Source organism: Pocillopora verrucosa, chromosome 13 (assembly GCF_036669915.1).
Source record: "Pocillopora verrucosa isolate sample1 chromosome 13, ASM3666991v2, whole genome shotgun sequence".
Taxonomy (NCBI): Eukaryota; Metazoa; Cnidaria; class Anthozoa; order Scleractinia; family Pocilloporidae; genus Pocillopora; species Pocillopora verrucosa.
In genome coordinates this window covers 17,209,713-17,225,039 of record NC_089324.1, presented here as the reverse complement: position 1 = coordinate 17,225,039, position 15,327 = coordinate 17,209,713, and the positions used below count along the sequence as shown (strand labels likewise).

General features: G+C 39.6%; 1 protein-coding gene and 2 pseudogenes across 1 annotated transcript; 2 read left to right on the top strand and 1 right to left on the bottom strand.

The window, feature by feature from the left end:
* Positions 1-956: 956 nt before the first annotated feature.
* Positions 957-9,467, top strand: LOC131797432 (QRFP-like peptide receptor). Its single transcript, XM_059115058.2, has 4 exons — positions 957-1,089; positions 4,175-4,573; positions 5,023-5,274; positions 6,046-9,467. The coding sequence occupies exons 1-4, from the start codon at positions 1,007-1,009 to the stop codon at positions 6,698-6,700; spliced, it is 1,389 nt and encodes a 462-aa protein (XP_058971041.1). The 5' UTR covers positions 957-1,006; the 3' UTR covers positions 6,701-9,467.
* Positions 9,468-9,587: 120 nt separating this feature from the next.
* On the bottom strand, positions 9,588-10,807 carry LOC136277882 (melatonin receptor type 1C-like; annotated as a pseudogene).
* Positions 10,808-12,658: 1,851 nt separating this feature from the next.
* On the top strand, positions 12,659-15,322 carry LOC136277663 (uncharacterized; annotated as a pseudogene).
* The last annotated feature ends 5 nt before the right edge of the window (positions 15,323-15,327 follow it).

The window sequence follows — 15,327 nt, the reverse complement described above, 5'->3', positions numbered from 1 at the left end:
CGAACTAAACGTAATTGAAACGCAAATTGAAGCAATTTAAGTAATTGAAGCGTAGTTTAAGTATTTTCGTAAGATACTGGGATTAACGGAAAAAAATACTTTATTTATTTTGTTGATTTAAAAACGTGACGGCAGACTTTAAGGATGGTGCGACCTCTGAGAATTCCAGGGCTAATGTTTCCTGTTGGGCTAAGGTTTCAACCAAAGAACGTGATTTTTGCATTGAATCGAGCGACGGTTAACAATCACTACTTCCCTATTGTATTTTTTTGTCTGAAAGTTCAAGTGTTTGTGGGTAGGGGGAGGAAGACTGTCTCTACGAGTATTGCGATACTCTCCAGGTTATGGTAGTCTCCTTCGCACCTCTTATGTCTTGTCCCCCAACGCGACAAAAAAGAGCTTTATGTGACAATCATTTACGTGGGAGACTATTTGGGATGGCGTTACATGGATAAATGACTTCGCTTTTAAAGCTGAGATTTAGAGAAGATCCAACGCCAAACACCGCAGTAATAAGCTGCCTAACCCACCCGTGTTGCTTCAGTGAATTTGCCTACCCATCCCCCCGGAAGTACAAAGGGCAGGTCATGATTCAAGTTTTAAGATTTTAACCTTACAAATATTTTCCTTTCTTAGCGAGATTGCTGTTTTTGTTGTTCATTTAAAAAGCTTTTAATGTTTAAGGTCATGTCTAATGCCAAACCAGTGGTTTGATGATAAACATTGAAAATGTAGCGCTGTTGAAGATCTTTGATCCGTAACTAGCTTAAACCTTTTCCAATTTAAGATATCATGATTTTCATTGCGTTTTTCTTTTGACGCACAATGAAGAATTATAAATTTCTCACACATTTGTCATGCACGAATTTTTTTAGGACGTCACCTTATGACACTTGACAGGTTTACTGCCTCATCAATGTCTTAGCTTGTTATTTGATCCTGGCGCCGCGCAAATTGAACGCTGCATGCATGCATGGAATTATTTGACGCGTATAGGTACTGATGTATGGTGATAAGAATCTGTAGAAAGTTGGACCTGAATCTCCTCCATACCTCTATTTTTCGAAAACTTTTCGACGCAGGAAAATCGTGAGTACATCTAGTAACATTTTATGTTCAATTTTGGTTTTCCAGTGCCGCGGTAAACAAAAAATTCGAGCGCTTCAGTCAGTTGATGAGTCTGACTCTAATACATCTGTTCTTGAATCTAACAAACTGCGCGCGAAATGAGTATACAATAGTTAAGTTAGTCTTACACTCTCAACATATTTGTATACTTGCCGGGTTTGTTTCGTTGAAGTTAAACTTTATGAGAACATAGGGATTTCTTGGTATTGGATGCTGTGCTCGCAGACAAGTGTCAAGTTTACATTTTTACGAGAAGCTTTCAGAGCAGCAAGCGTTTAGACCTACTTCGCAGTTCAACATAGGTTACGTCGATGCTTTAACCAATGATCATAACAAGGCAATTCTCTTGAGCCTTTGTAAGGTTGGAAATCAGTTGTAAGAAGGAAGTTTCGTTATAAATGAGAACGTAGTTTTCCAGTTGATGTTAATCAGGAACTTACAATTTTTGCTAAAAGCATTTACTCTGGATTTGACACCATACAGGTGACAGGTAGTCTCAATAATCAACAATAACCCATTTTGCTGTGCAAAATATTCATCCTGATGCGTAAATGAGATGTTTTATCTCTACACGGTTTGTTTCAAATCTTGAATACAGTTTATTTTACAGAAAAAAAATGGTTTGAAAATATAAACTAGTACACGTAGGCCGGCTACTTGGTGAAGATTAACTTATCGTTCTACATTCTTAAAATTTGTCGCATTTTCCATGTTGTTATTCATGCAGATTGTATTACAAACCGATCTTAGTCCGACAATCACGCAATGTTGTGGAAGCTTATGCGTGCTTTTAGGTGCTACATTTCAACCTTCAGTCGTAAAGTTATGTCATTTTGTGTCAATTTATATAATTGATTTTCGTTGGAAAATCTTTGAAGATTAAAACCATATATTATTTTCGAAATGGCGGCCTTTTTGCTATTGGAAGATGGCAGCTTTTTTATCATTGGAAGACATTTTTGGGGGTTTTGTTTAGACGTGCTTCATCGCGTGGTCATAATTTTAGTACCACGGATTCAAGAGAAAACAAACTTGAATGTCCTGTGGTTATACAGACCTTTATCCTTGAGTAGGGGGGGCCACGTCATTTCGGTGTTATGGATTCACGGCAAAGGCCAATAACTAATGTTTGATAACTATGCAGTCTGTAAACACCTTTAGAACATCGATATATTAGAACAATATTTACTTTTTGCTTTACACTATGCTATCAAGATAAAGTTTACATCAGCTTTCAAAGAAATTTTATCCTGTAATAGCCAGCAGAGAGACCGTGAAAAGTAGCAAGTTGGATTTCCTGATGTGACAGCGATAAGCGACTTGGATAGGACGACGAAATCTAATAGCGAAATGAGAAGCACTAGGAGGGCTCAAATCTGGAAATTTTTACAACTCGTGTATTTTGTAATCTTTTCGTAAGCGTAATAAGGAAATAGGAAATTGTAGAGAAGCTTATTTGCGTCCTTATCCTCATTTCGTCCGGTTGTAGACGAGTCTTGGGAAATTGAGAAACTTAAAAGTGAAATAAGTGCATGAGAAAACTCTTGAAACAAGTCACTGTCGCCCTTACATAATTGTTTACTTAGACTTTTTGTGTTTTTTTTGTGCTATACGTGCTCATTGTCGAATCAATTTGACATTTTGACCGGTAAACTGAACCAAATGAATTAAGATAAGTGGACGTGTTGGTTCTTGGTCCTGAATCACCTGGAATTGATTTTGAAAAAGGCGTTCTTGATCGACTGCCAAGTGAAATGAAAAACGTTCATATGCGATATGTAAAATTGCTAACCCTGCGCAGTTTTGAAATCTTTTCAATGGCTCATAGTACATACGTTGTGGTGATTCTAGAGAGTGCCAGCGAACGTGAACTGTGTTTGTGACAATCAGAGTTAAAAATACATTTTTCATTATTCGACTGAAATAGATCGCTCTTTCTACTGTGTTTTTGTGGCGTAGGGACTCGTTAAATTCAAGGTCTACACCTTATCTGAGGTAGGTGGAATAACAGATAATCTTCGGGCCGATGTTTTCCGGAAACTCGCCTATGCTTTATAAAACAACAGAAGCGAGGTGTGCTATTTATATAACTTATGATTAAAAACCTTCAACGCGAACGGTTATTTCGTGTTCTTGCTGCTTGTGTGGTCATGACTGCGATTGAGAACCTGATAGAATGATATTTTTTTTCCTATCCAATGATTTAATTTACCACAGATGCCATATATTTTTACAATGATGTATTATTGATCCGAAAGTGGTGATCTATCAAAACATAATGTAGACTTTAGACTCTAACGTTGTCGAGGAGAGAACGATTAAATATTGTATTACATTTAAAGGGAATTATTTCAAAGTGATTTCAGGTGGTTTTTCCGGTTTACTGTAAATCTTGTTTTTAGAAGAAGAGTTACTTTTGCACGATAGGTGACCCAACTTTTCTACGGCTCTTTTCCTTCTGTTTGTATGAATTAAATAGTATTTTTATTTCCTTGAAATAGAAAATTGTTTGTTTTAGTTTTTCCATTCATTCGAGATGATTTGAACATCACGACAAGGGCTCGTTGATAAACAGAAGATAAGGAGTCATAAGCCTAGTAATCGTAGTAAACTGACTGATATCCCGTCAAATAAGTCCAATTGCCAGACGAAAAGTAAACAATTCACGTGTATGACCTCCTCAATAATCACTTATCAAACCCTAATTCAGAGGAAGTTGTAAACGGCTAATTAAGTTCAATAACGGAACCAATTGAGACGTAAACCTATTAATTCTGTGGGAAAGGTTTAGCTGAGTGATTTATGAATTGATACTGAAAGTTAAACTCCAATAACAGAAATTCCACAAACGGTACAGTCTGTAAATAGAATCAAGTCCTCGAGGAACAGGAAACTAACTTTCCAATAACCTCTCGTGTGCTGTTACCAACTGAGCTACGAAACATTATGTTGGGAACCTGACAGATTATTTATAGTTGGTTCTTTGTCCCCCTTCGTGGATGAAAATCCCTAAAGAAGCTAATAAACGTCTCCTCTTTCCAAACAGATCACAGTTCACCATGGTCGTCTCCACAACAGAGCCTCCACCTACTGAGTCAGCCACCGTTAAAGAAGGCCTTCGCGTCTTTAAACTGGTCATGTATATTACGATCTTCATAGTCAGTGTCCTGCTGAATAGTTTTATGCTCTTAGCGCTGTGGAGGAAGTTTCGCCGTCACAGAAGAACTGCCAAAAGTTTTATTATTTTGATGCAGAATCTCGGCGTATCTGGCCTCGTTCTGGTGGTAGCTTCGATTCCATTTGATGCAGTGTCCCAAGACGCGGACAGCTGGCCCTTTGGAGCTGGGGGCTGCAAGATTCTTTACCCGTTACAGACAGTTGCTTTACAGGCTATGGTATTCACGTACGTGGCTCTAGCTTATCATCGATGGTATGGTGTGACGAGGTGAGTTCGTGACTCTCTAAAGGTGGTATACGGGACGAAAATATCCATAATCCTCTAAACGTAGCCCGGTTTGGGGTGTGGTTGGATCACGAGAAGGTAACTTTTGAAGAAAGGCTCCTTTTAGAGAGAATTGCTGACTCAGTTGCGCGTTCTTCACTCACATTAAACGTAAGACACTGAAAAAAACTGCATAAATTTGATCGTCTGCATAGCTACACATCATTAACTACATTCCTGCCAGAGTTCCACTTAATTATTGTACGAAAACATTCGATCCAAATCTCGAAGGCTCTTATGAGTCTTGAGAGAGGACTACTTTTTTCCAGCCATGGACCCAGTCGTCTCTCAGCTGAAAAACGATAACCGTGGCCGAAAGGGGGAATGGGAATTGGTCTAAAGAATGTCCCGCCACAGCTGCATAGTATTTTGACTTTTCTTCTTTGTTGCAGAGACCTGTTTGGTCAAATGAAGTTCATCCTTGCACTTGTGCTTACATTCGTCATTTGGATCTCCAGCATCATCATTGTGGTCCCTTACGTCCTGAGCTTGGACTACAACTACATCAACAAAACATGTGACGAGTTATGGAGCACTGATGGCAGCCGCCAGGGATACACCATCTCTCTGTTCCTCTTGGATTATGCCCTGCCACTTATCGCCCTGTTGGTCATGTACGTGATGGTCTGGGGACGAATGCAAAGGTAAAAACCTGCTGCTTTTCCTTCGGAAAGTTATTTCAGTGTGCATGAATTAAAACGAATTATGAAATCATAACCATCATAATCAAAACTTTAACAAAATTCTCGAACGTGATTGGTTATCACCAGCCCGATTTGAGCACTAATAGGACAGTGTACGCGTCATGCTTGTAATTGGACAGAGGAATAGGACAGTTACAGTGACAGTTAACACGTCATGCCTGTGTAAGTGGACAGAAAGCGTCATGTGCGCGCGCTGTTGTCTCACATTTCGCGGAGTAAACTGTTGGGTTTTTTTTTTAATGAAAACGTATGTAGTTTCTTTCCCAAATTCTGTCACAGTTTTGATTAATTGATAACAGGGCTTCGTGTTGTCCAATTTTGTCTGTAATCATACTCGTAATTAACAAATCGGACTCCCGCTTCGCGGTCGTCCGATTTTCTTAATCACTCGTATGATTACAGACCGAATTGGACTCCACTTGGTCATTATTCACCATTATTTATTTGCTTGTTTAATAGAGTGTTTCTCGATTGAGTGTCTTTACTCCAAAAGTAAAGTAATCATTACTGGCCAATCAAAAGACAGAAAACTTTACAAGGAGCCAATGAGAGCTCAAATTAAAATCAAGCAAGCCCCTTGAGGAATTTGGGCTTTACAGCTCATTGGTTGAGATAGTGGTGCGACTTTGGTCGGCCAATCACGGAGCGAATTTAATCAAAACTAATGCAGTCCTGGATTTCGTTCTGACATGCACCTCTTAAACTTTTTAGTTACAGAGTCGTGGATCCTGAACGCGCCGCCAGGCGAGAACGTCACTGCAGAATCATCCGCATGATGGTGGCCTACGTCCTCTCGTTCGCCGTCTTTTTACTCCCTCACCAGATCATGTGGCTGATCTTAGATTTCGCAAATGGCGAAAAGAAACTTTACTTCCGAGACGTTTTGAACATCGTGTACATCTTCACGTATGCAATAACGATCATAAATCCCATCTTGTTCTTTATCTACAACCCAGAATTCAAGCGCCATTTGTTGCACTACCTCAAATGCCAGTGCTTCGTGAGAAGAGAGTTGTTCAGTATGGAGAATTTGTCCGAGTCGTTTTCGGAAGAGTTCGACCCAAAGAGCCGACGTCCGAATGGGTACCGAACGTCCATGCCGCCGAAGTACGAGATGAATGAAGTGCCCAAGGAGAACAACTATGCATCGACGCCAAGCATGTTACACACGGATGGGGTAACTTTACCTCGTTATGATTCTGGCCTTGGATTGGTCGAAGCTGGGCTGTTTCCGTCGGCAGTGGATCGACTACGTACCGCAGGGAAATACAAGGAATCCACCCCGTCTACCTCCCCGCCGGGTTCAGATGTGGTCAGTTACACGGATAGGAAAGATTCACTTGACCAAGGCAGTGAAATGCTGTAAGTCGACAAATGACCATTAATTTGTAATTCTCCTGCCTGTCAACCATACTATTCGTATAATGTTAGTTCAGAGAATTTAGTATTGGATCAACTAATTATCACCAAATTTATATTTTTCTTTATTCTCATCACTCATCTGGTTGATATTGTATTGATATTGTTAGGAGAAATTCTGTTTTGGTCACTCATGGGAGTTAAGGGGTTAAACAAATAACTTGAACATTGAACATTTGGTGTCTCGCTTTCGGAGTTGCGTTTGTCGCGCCAGGTAAAAATTTTTAAAGTTCTTTTTACGAAGTCTAGGGATTTCTCTTGACCATTTCACTTTCAGATGTGACCAACAAGGAATTTCTCCTCAAAATATCCACGCATTTTTAGCAGAAAGGTGACTAAGAGAAAGAAATTATCAACGAGGCGATATTGCTTCATGTAACATCAAACTCTCAGAACTTGAATTATAAGCAACATGTGGGAAAACGGTGGAGAGAACTTACATTTAGATCTCGGGAGTGAAAGGATTAATGTGCATTTAGAAAATCTGATGTTACAAACATACTTTCCAGGTTGTTGTTAGTAATTTTCCTGTAAACTTTGTTCGTATTACTGTACAGTGACTGCACTGATGTACACAATATATTTTGTGGGATAGTAACTCTTTCCTTTACATGTGAAAGAGGAGATGTGACAATCGTAGTTTGGAATTGCAGAATGAATGTTTCCGTCGGAGGAAAGATCCATAGCTCAGTGTGAAACTAAAGTTGTTCTGAAAATTTAGTCTAAAAAAACTTAGGTGTGACATTTTTCCATAAGCGAGTTCCAATTACTATCTTCTAAAACATCAGTTATTATGATGTATTTGTTCATTTTGAATTTCATTTTTCTGTGAAAAGACTAAACTCACTAAACTTTCGACAAACAAGTACGACCTCATGTCACGTGCAGTATCACCAATCGTTGACTTAAAAATATATTATGATGATGAAAAGATACCACTTATTTAATCAGTGTCGGGAAGGAGTAATGTGAATAGCTTGTGTAGTTTCGAAAGAGGGCACAGTGAAGTTGAAGGTAACTCACTTCGAGAGTGTATTATGACATTTGAAGAGGAAGACAGTCACATTCTTTCTGTCATTCGTCCGGTAGCATTAAGAGTTTGCTTTAAGTGGTTAGAGAGAAAATTTTACTTTAGATAGATGTTACTTAGCTCGGAAAACATTTCTTCGCTGTAGGCTTTATGTATCAAAAAATCTTTAATTTTAAATTTCGCAACCAGTTGTTAAAAGAAAAACAACAACAAGTCAACGTTTGGTACTCACGAGATATTCCCGTGCGCATGCTTTGCACGAGCCATGCAGAGTTCTTCAAAACAGCGCAAAGTTTTCAACTTCTATTCGAGTGAAAATTGTTTCGTAAAGGTATACAGAGAAGACAGTTTATCTTGGACATGAAGGTAAGAATAAACATGTTTTCTGTAGAGGAACTCTTAACCATCTTTCATGTAGCAGTTAATTCTGAAGGAGGAACATAAAACACTATGGAAACTCTGCAAAGCATGCCTTCGACTCAATCAGTAATACAGATTAGAGAGGAAAGCACAGAAATATTTACAACGAAAATTGTGTGATAATTGTGTTTGCTAACAATTTTTGGTACCATACTCACATCATTTAGTGTTAGGATTGAGGCTCGACTTTTCATGCGAGTCGTTCAGATTACTCAATAGGCCAACGCGACGCGATTGTTACATGCACGTCACGGCTTCGAATGATTTTGAGTTTTAACTTAATCAAATTTCAATTATTAACTGTTAAAGCAAACTGTGCTACCATTTTGCGTAGAGAAATTTATTTAGTGTTTTATTTATATAGCTTTTTGTTCACGAGATGTAAACACCTTGCTATAACACATTGTTGTGTAAAACTTACAGTCATTTAGCACTGACAAGCGTGCAACTTCTCCCTAAAATATCAGTAAATCCTCGACATCACTCACTAGACAGGTGATGAGAACATTAAACTTATCATCCAGAGGGTGTTATATTGATCCAGCAGCTAATTCTCTTAAATGTACAGCACTTAAAAGGCAGAATTTGCCGATCTGAGTAATTTTCAATTGAGGGTTGCAAGACAGCCAGGATTGCTTTGGTGTCACCTTACTTTGCTTTGTGATTGGTCTAGGAAACTTGCGCCGCCGGCCTCTTAACCAATCAGATACAACACCGAAAACGATTGCGACCTTGTCATTCGCATTTTCCTGCGCTTAAAGCAGTTTCCTTGTTTTCACTTTGAATCCTCATTGGCTGATGACGATGCCAATCTTTGTTCTGATTGGTCGTTGTGGTACACTCGATCAAAAATTGTTATAGTTCTAAGATTTTGCTTCAACTTATTTACATATACCGTAAAAAAACTACTTCACAGTATGGGTTTTTAAAAACATTTATAGTATTTCGGGGGTGAGGAGGGTTGCAAACTGTGAAACCGTAGTTTCGCCTCATTACAAGGCGCAGTTTGTATATTGCTGTTTTTATCTCATTTAAGGAAATATTATCGCTGTTAAATATGTGGACTAACTGTTCCGCTACAGATAATAATTAACTGGTTATGGTTAAAAAGTTTTCTGTTACCAAACAATATTTAATAGTGTGATTTGTAATCTTTTGTATCACGTACTGATTCATAGTGGGTTTAGTAGTAAACCTTATTAACCGCGTGTTTGGGTTGGGTTTGTGTCAAGGACGAGTTAAATAAATAGTTGTGGAAAAAATATTTACACAAAATGTGTTTTCTAGAATTATAATTTCTTTGAAGATTGCTGCTAGCGAGGCAACCACGGATGCACATAATTTTTTGTCTCGCAAACGCAATACAATATTTTTTCTACTGAAACTCGTCACTCTAAAGTTGGTGTAGAAGTACGAGAAATATGGGAAAACGAAATCACCCCTGAACAATCTGAAGATCTTCGTAAGCGCTGCAAGAGAGAATCCTCTCTTTCTTCGTGTGACGTTTTCTTACAGTCATTTTGGTTGTTCGACGCGAATGCGACTTTTGCCGTTTCCGTCTTGTTCTCTGTGGCTCGTTTCCAGATCACTGCTGCGCGTGCAGTGTTTGTAAATGTCCGAAGACTTTTGGTGCCATTTTGAGCTACGTCAATCTGGTTCTTGCGACAGAGAAGGATCCTTTTTATATTCTGCTCTGAAGGAACGATTCATGACGCCGTATATTAGAGGGTTTAAGGCCGCGCTTAGATAGTTGAGGTATGTGCAGAGCAAGTCCTTCGTCTTGGGGGGGTGGTGTCGGGTGATATACGGTCCATTGTGATAATTACTAAACTTGGCATCCAACAAATGGCAAATCCGAGCACAGTCATGAAAAGAAGCTTGGAAATTTTTATTTCTTCTACGGAGATACTCGAATTCCGTTGTTGGCCGACCAGAGACGAAACAAACGAAAGATGATGTCTTCGTATTCTGTTGAAGACAAGAGTGTAGCTCACAACGATAACTATGAAAGCTAGAACAACAAACACAAATTCCACCAATGTTTGCATAAATCTGTGCGCAACTGCGCAAGGTGCGTAACTAGGTTCGTAACGAATGTAACTCGCTTTGCTAAGAAGCAAAGTTGCGTAAAAGGCGACGATCAATAACCACATCGTCCCAATTAGAAGCAGAGAGTTTCTCTTGTGAAGAAGCGTCTGTAGATGACAGGTTTCACAACTCGAAAAAAGCGGTTAATAGCCGTTAGCGCCAAAGTGCCTATTGACATGAAAGCCAGAGTGCGGATAGAAAATCCCTGAATATCACAGAGGACACTTGTGTTGATCCAGGCTTCTGATACAAGTATCCCGCAAGTTATAGGGATGCAGATTAATGCCATAAGAATGTCAGCGATGGCTACCGCGAGTATGAACATGTTTGTTGAAGTGCGCAGCTTTGGGCTGCGAATCACAGCCAAAGATACTAACACGTTTCCGAAGAGAGACAACCCATCAATCAGAGCACAAACCAAAACTTCCACGATGATTATTCCAATACTGCGGTTCGAGGTGAAATCTCCAGCCATTTCTGTCAGTTAAATTCATCCCTTCATCTTTCGAATAAAAGTTTTTCTGATCCTAATGAGGCATTAACCTTCGCCGCTTAGCAGTCAATAAGCAGGGTTAAAGACTGTCTTTTTCTAACCCAAAGGTAAACGATTTTAGCCAAGCAATGCTCGAACCTGCAAATTCAATTTGTGTTTGGATCGTAACACTAGTTTGTTTATACTGTACATGGAGTGCGGAAAGAAAACATATATGAACGTACACCTTTTAAATCAGTTGCTTCCTTTACAGAGTTCGGTTTTCCGCCCGAGTTAAAACACACCCACACAGGAGAGAGATTCGCTTTAATTTTATTTGAAAGCGCACTGACTCAAAACGGTAAAATCTTAACAACATACACAGACAAATCTGTTGTGTTCTTACAGCTTAAGCAAGGAATGTTGATGAATTCCCTGACTGTTTTTTGCATTTGGCTTTTTGCCACTTAGATTAAGAAATATTGATCACTTTGTTTATACATCGTTTACGATATTCTCTCAAGCACTTAAAATAAAAAATTAAATCTCTTCGCATCTGTCCCAATCTTTCTAATTGTTCCGGTAAGAATTCAGCTGGTTTGCTTTGACCTCTCCGCTCTGTTGTATGTCGAACGTGACTCATCGCTAAAGCTTAGTGACTCAGTGAGACAAGAATGCTTCAGCAAACAAACTTAACTCTTCAAAATATTCAAGATTAGCATAGAATAAAGAGGCCTTGAAGAATCATTAGGCATTCATCCAGTCTCCTATGCTCTGTAAAGGACGGAATAAAAGAATTTCGGTAGAAAATTGCAAAGGAAAAATTATGGAATGATTATTCTGTCCCACAAGGAAACAAAACAAAACAAAAAAAAAAAACTCACACACTCTATGACCGACATATTGACTCCATAATGATACTTCCACGATCCGACCATTGTGGCTTTCCGAACTTGATACGAAAACTAGCAAAATTCGCCAAGGCAATCGTGGCTTTCCGAACCACGTTCGCTAATAAAAGGATGTATGCGAGTCAATCGAACTGAATAGTTGAATTCGCAGACAAATGGCTAAACAATGGACAAATTTGAAATAAAAATTGATCAGAATTTGTTATAAAAGCACTCGTAACCTTCCGAAGATGGTCGGGAGTGTACACGAAGACTTGTCGGAAAGAATCGCCTTCTTCGTTCACCGATGAATCCTCGGTACCTCATCACAAGTTGAACTAAAAGCATTACAGGACTGAGCGTTAAGTGTCTGTTTCCTTGTTGAACCAATGAGGCCTTCTGAAAATGTTTTTGTTTTGAATACAAAGTGATTGTTTTAAAACAGCGTCAACGAGTCAACTGGTACCATTTACTTTGCTTCGCTTGCCCTTAGAAAACCATGGAGGCACCAGCTGTGGTTTTCCAAGTGAATCGGGAAATATTTCCCGTCAGCGGGTTCTTGATATTCATGGAGACTGTCAGAGAAAACACCAGCAACCAGCATGTTTGTTTGAAGGTAACCACAAACTGTTATGAGAGGAGCAGCTTGCGTCAGGGATGAATATAGGATATAACCACACATCAGCCAAGGGCTGGGGTCGTAGAGACCCCCGTTGTTTTACATAGGGAGTTTTGATAAAATATTCAACAGCCTTTCGTTGTGAATCACAGTGAAACGACATTAAAACCTTCACGGAACGTGTGGCTGTTATCCGCTTGACGAAGCTGGTTTGACAAAGTTGAATTTTTCTTATCGTGTGACGAGTTTTTCATTTGGGAAAACTAACGATGCTTGGTACGTTAGAGGGCCTCGGCGGTTCTATGAACAAGTTAAGTTAGCAGAGCTGGCGTTGCTAAGTTAACGGTCAAGGATTCAAACCCATGGAAAAGCATCGACTGTGATGGATGACAAAAAGTTTAAACAGGTGAGTGAAATGGGGTGCATAATTTTTGTCACTGGTGAAACACCAAGTGTCCTAAAGGCGGCGAAAAATTTTCAAAAAGCAATCAAACGGTTGTCAAAGGCGCACGGAGTTCGAGAGTTTGATTGCTTCATCTGAGCAAAACTATTCAAAAATTTATCGCATAGTTCAAAAGCATTGTTCATAACAAATTTTCAAAGCCATGAGTCAACCCGTTCAAATGGAATTCACCGATCGACATGAAGTTACGCGTCCCTTTAGGATAAATCGGGCTCCGTTTGCTTGAAAAATTTCCTTCGATTGGTTTGATGCCGACACAGGAAGATCACGGTGTGTGATGAAGGTATGTCAGGAAACATTGATTCTGTGAATCTATATAGACACACATGTGAATCCGAACATCTACAAATTACCCTGAGACAGTTTAAATTTTAATCACTTGAACACCGTCTAGCCAAAGATGCAAATTTATGAAAACAAAATAATAGTCTTAAAAACTTTTTACAGAGATGTTTGAGGCGCCGGAAATAACTAATAACATTTATTTCAAACAGGACTGCTCATTCCAACAAATAAAACGCAAAAGAAAGTAGTCTTGTAAAAAAAAGGGTTGTCTTTTGAGCAATTATTGGTAAACATTGCGAAAGTTATTAGCCTATTTTTGCAATCACTGCATCGTATTTTGTTTTTCTGCCCTCCAAAACGAAGTGGTATGAGCCCAAGCTCTTAATATTTCGCGCACTTTGCGGAAAAGCGAACTACAGGCGGTGCAGTGAAATTTTATAGCAATTTACGCTAGCCCATAGAAAATAATTTCAGAGTGTCGGTGGCCATCGAAACAGTTTGGGAATAAGGTCAATGAATCAACTCAATAAGAATTTGTGTGAGAGTGCAACAAATCTATAAGCCAACTAGAAAGGCAGGGAAAATCCGGCGAACTATGTTCACAAGCGACCCTCTCGTTGGCCCGGCATCATGACTGCTGAATTGGTCAACACGCGTTCTGTGCGCGTAACGTAAACTAGATTTTCCTGCCTCCGCTACTCGCACGCTAACCTCGTGAAATTGTCCGGACAAGTGATGCAACCGAAGGCTCGGGACAATAATTAGCTTACATGGAACACTGCTGCGGAACGTTTTGGTTCAGCGACAAAATTTCAAATTTCCTTTGGAACGGGTAATAACTCTCTCTCCTAATAGAAGTGAACGTTTGACTGATAAGTTATGGTCCGTTGATAGAGCCCTTTCACTTTCTCTTTTTAAGGAACTACTTTGATCAACTTATATTAAGGAGCAATGGGGAACTCGGGCCCATCATGCAGGATTAAAAATCTAACAGATCGTTTGTAGACGGTTTTAATTATTTCCTAACTACGGTTTCTTTCCCTAGGGGAACCCTGGTGTTGCTGTCGTCAGAGTTGCACAGTATTTCTCTTCATCACAACTTTATTATACGTATATTACTTTTCCTGTTACATGAAACATGAACTGCGAACACCCTTCCACCCTCCTCATCCCCAGTCCGCACAATTGCGCTGTCGAGGCGCGTTTAAAACGTTGACTAAAGGAAAATGGGAACGACGAAACGTTAGCGATGATGTGATACGCAACAGACGGAGACACGATATGATGTTAAGAGAACGCAAAGGCTGGCCTGAACGTTTGTTTCACGGCGATCTCCGTTGTGGACCGTTGTTTCCTCTCCCGCGTAGGACAAGAAAGGCAGAAAGGCCTTACGTCTTAGATGTACAAGCACAGTGTGACACTGACAGCCAATACTATTGCTGTCATGGAAACACGGGCTGGTGTGGTCATGGCGATAAATTCTGCAACTGTTCAAGCTGCATAAATTATAGATCATTCATCTCCGCTGAACTTGCGCAGTGGAAGCCACATAATGGTTGCCAAGTAAGGAACTTCACGCAATCTGCGGCTTGTGAGTCATTGTCACGCGGAGTTAGTAGCGTGACTTTCGTTGGCGATTCACTTGTGCGGCATTTTTTCTCAGCTATGGTCATCCTTCTCACCAATGACCCCTTATATGGCGCATTGAAATTCAAACACCACCTAAAATGCGTGACATTTGTAAAGGTGACAGCCAGTTTGTTGACAGCATCTGTCACGTTCACACAGCTATGACATGGCGTGACATTATGGACAATCCAAACTTCTGTGATGGCTGGGCAAGGTTTCAAATTTCATATGTGAAAGCTTACAAAGTTGAGCTGGCACAACTTGCCTTTCTTGCAATCAGAAAACTCTTGAACAAAGTTGGTTCTATTGTTCTCATGGGAATTGGCATCCACAACAACTTTAACGCATCAGCTGTTATTCAATCCTACCTTGAGCCTGCAGTAAAATTAGTTTCAACATCCAAAAGTGGTTGGCCACACCTTATATGGTTATCAACTCATTCTATGGGTCCTTTAAAACCAATAAACTATCACCGTGACCAAGGAAATCCAGCCATTTTGTCTTTCAATGAAAATCTGCGAAAATACTGCAATCGCCACAACATCAGTCTGTTTGATAGCTTTAATATGACAATGGGTGTTCACAGTTTTGACGGAACTCACTTTGGAGTTGGTGTAACACAGTGAAAGTACAAATACTCTTAAACTACCTAGAGGAATATTTTTCAAGATGACAAGC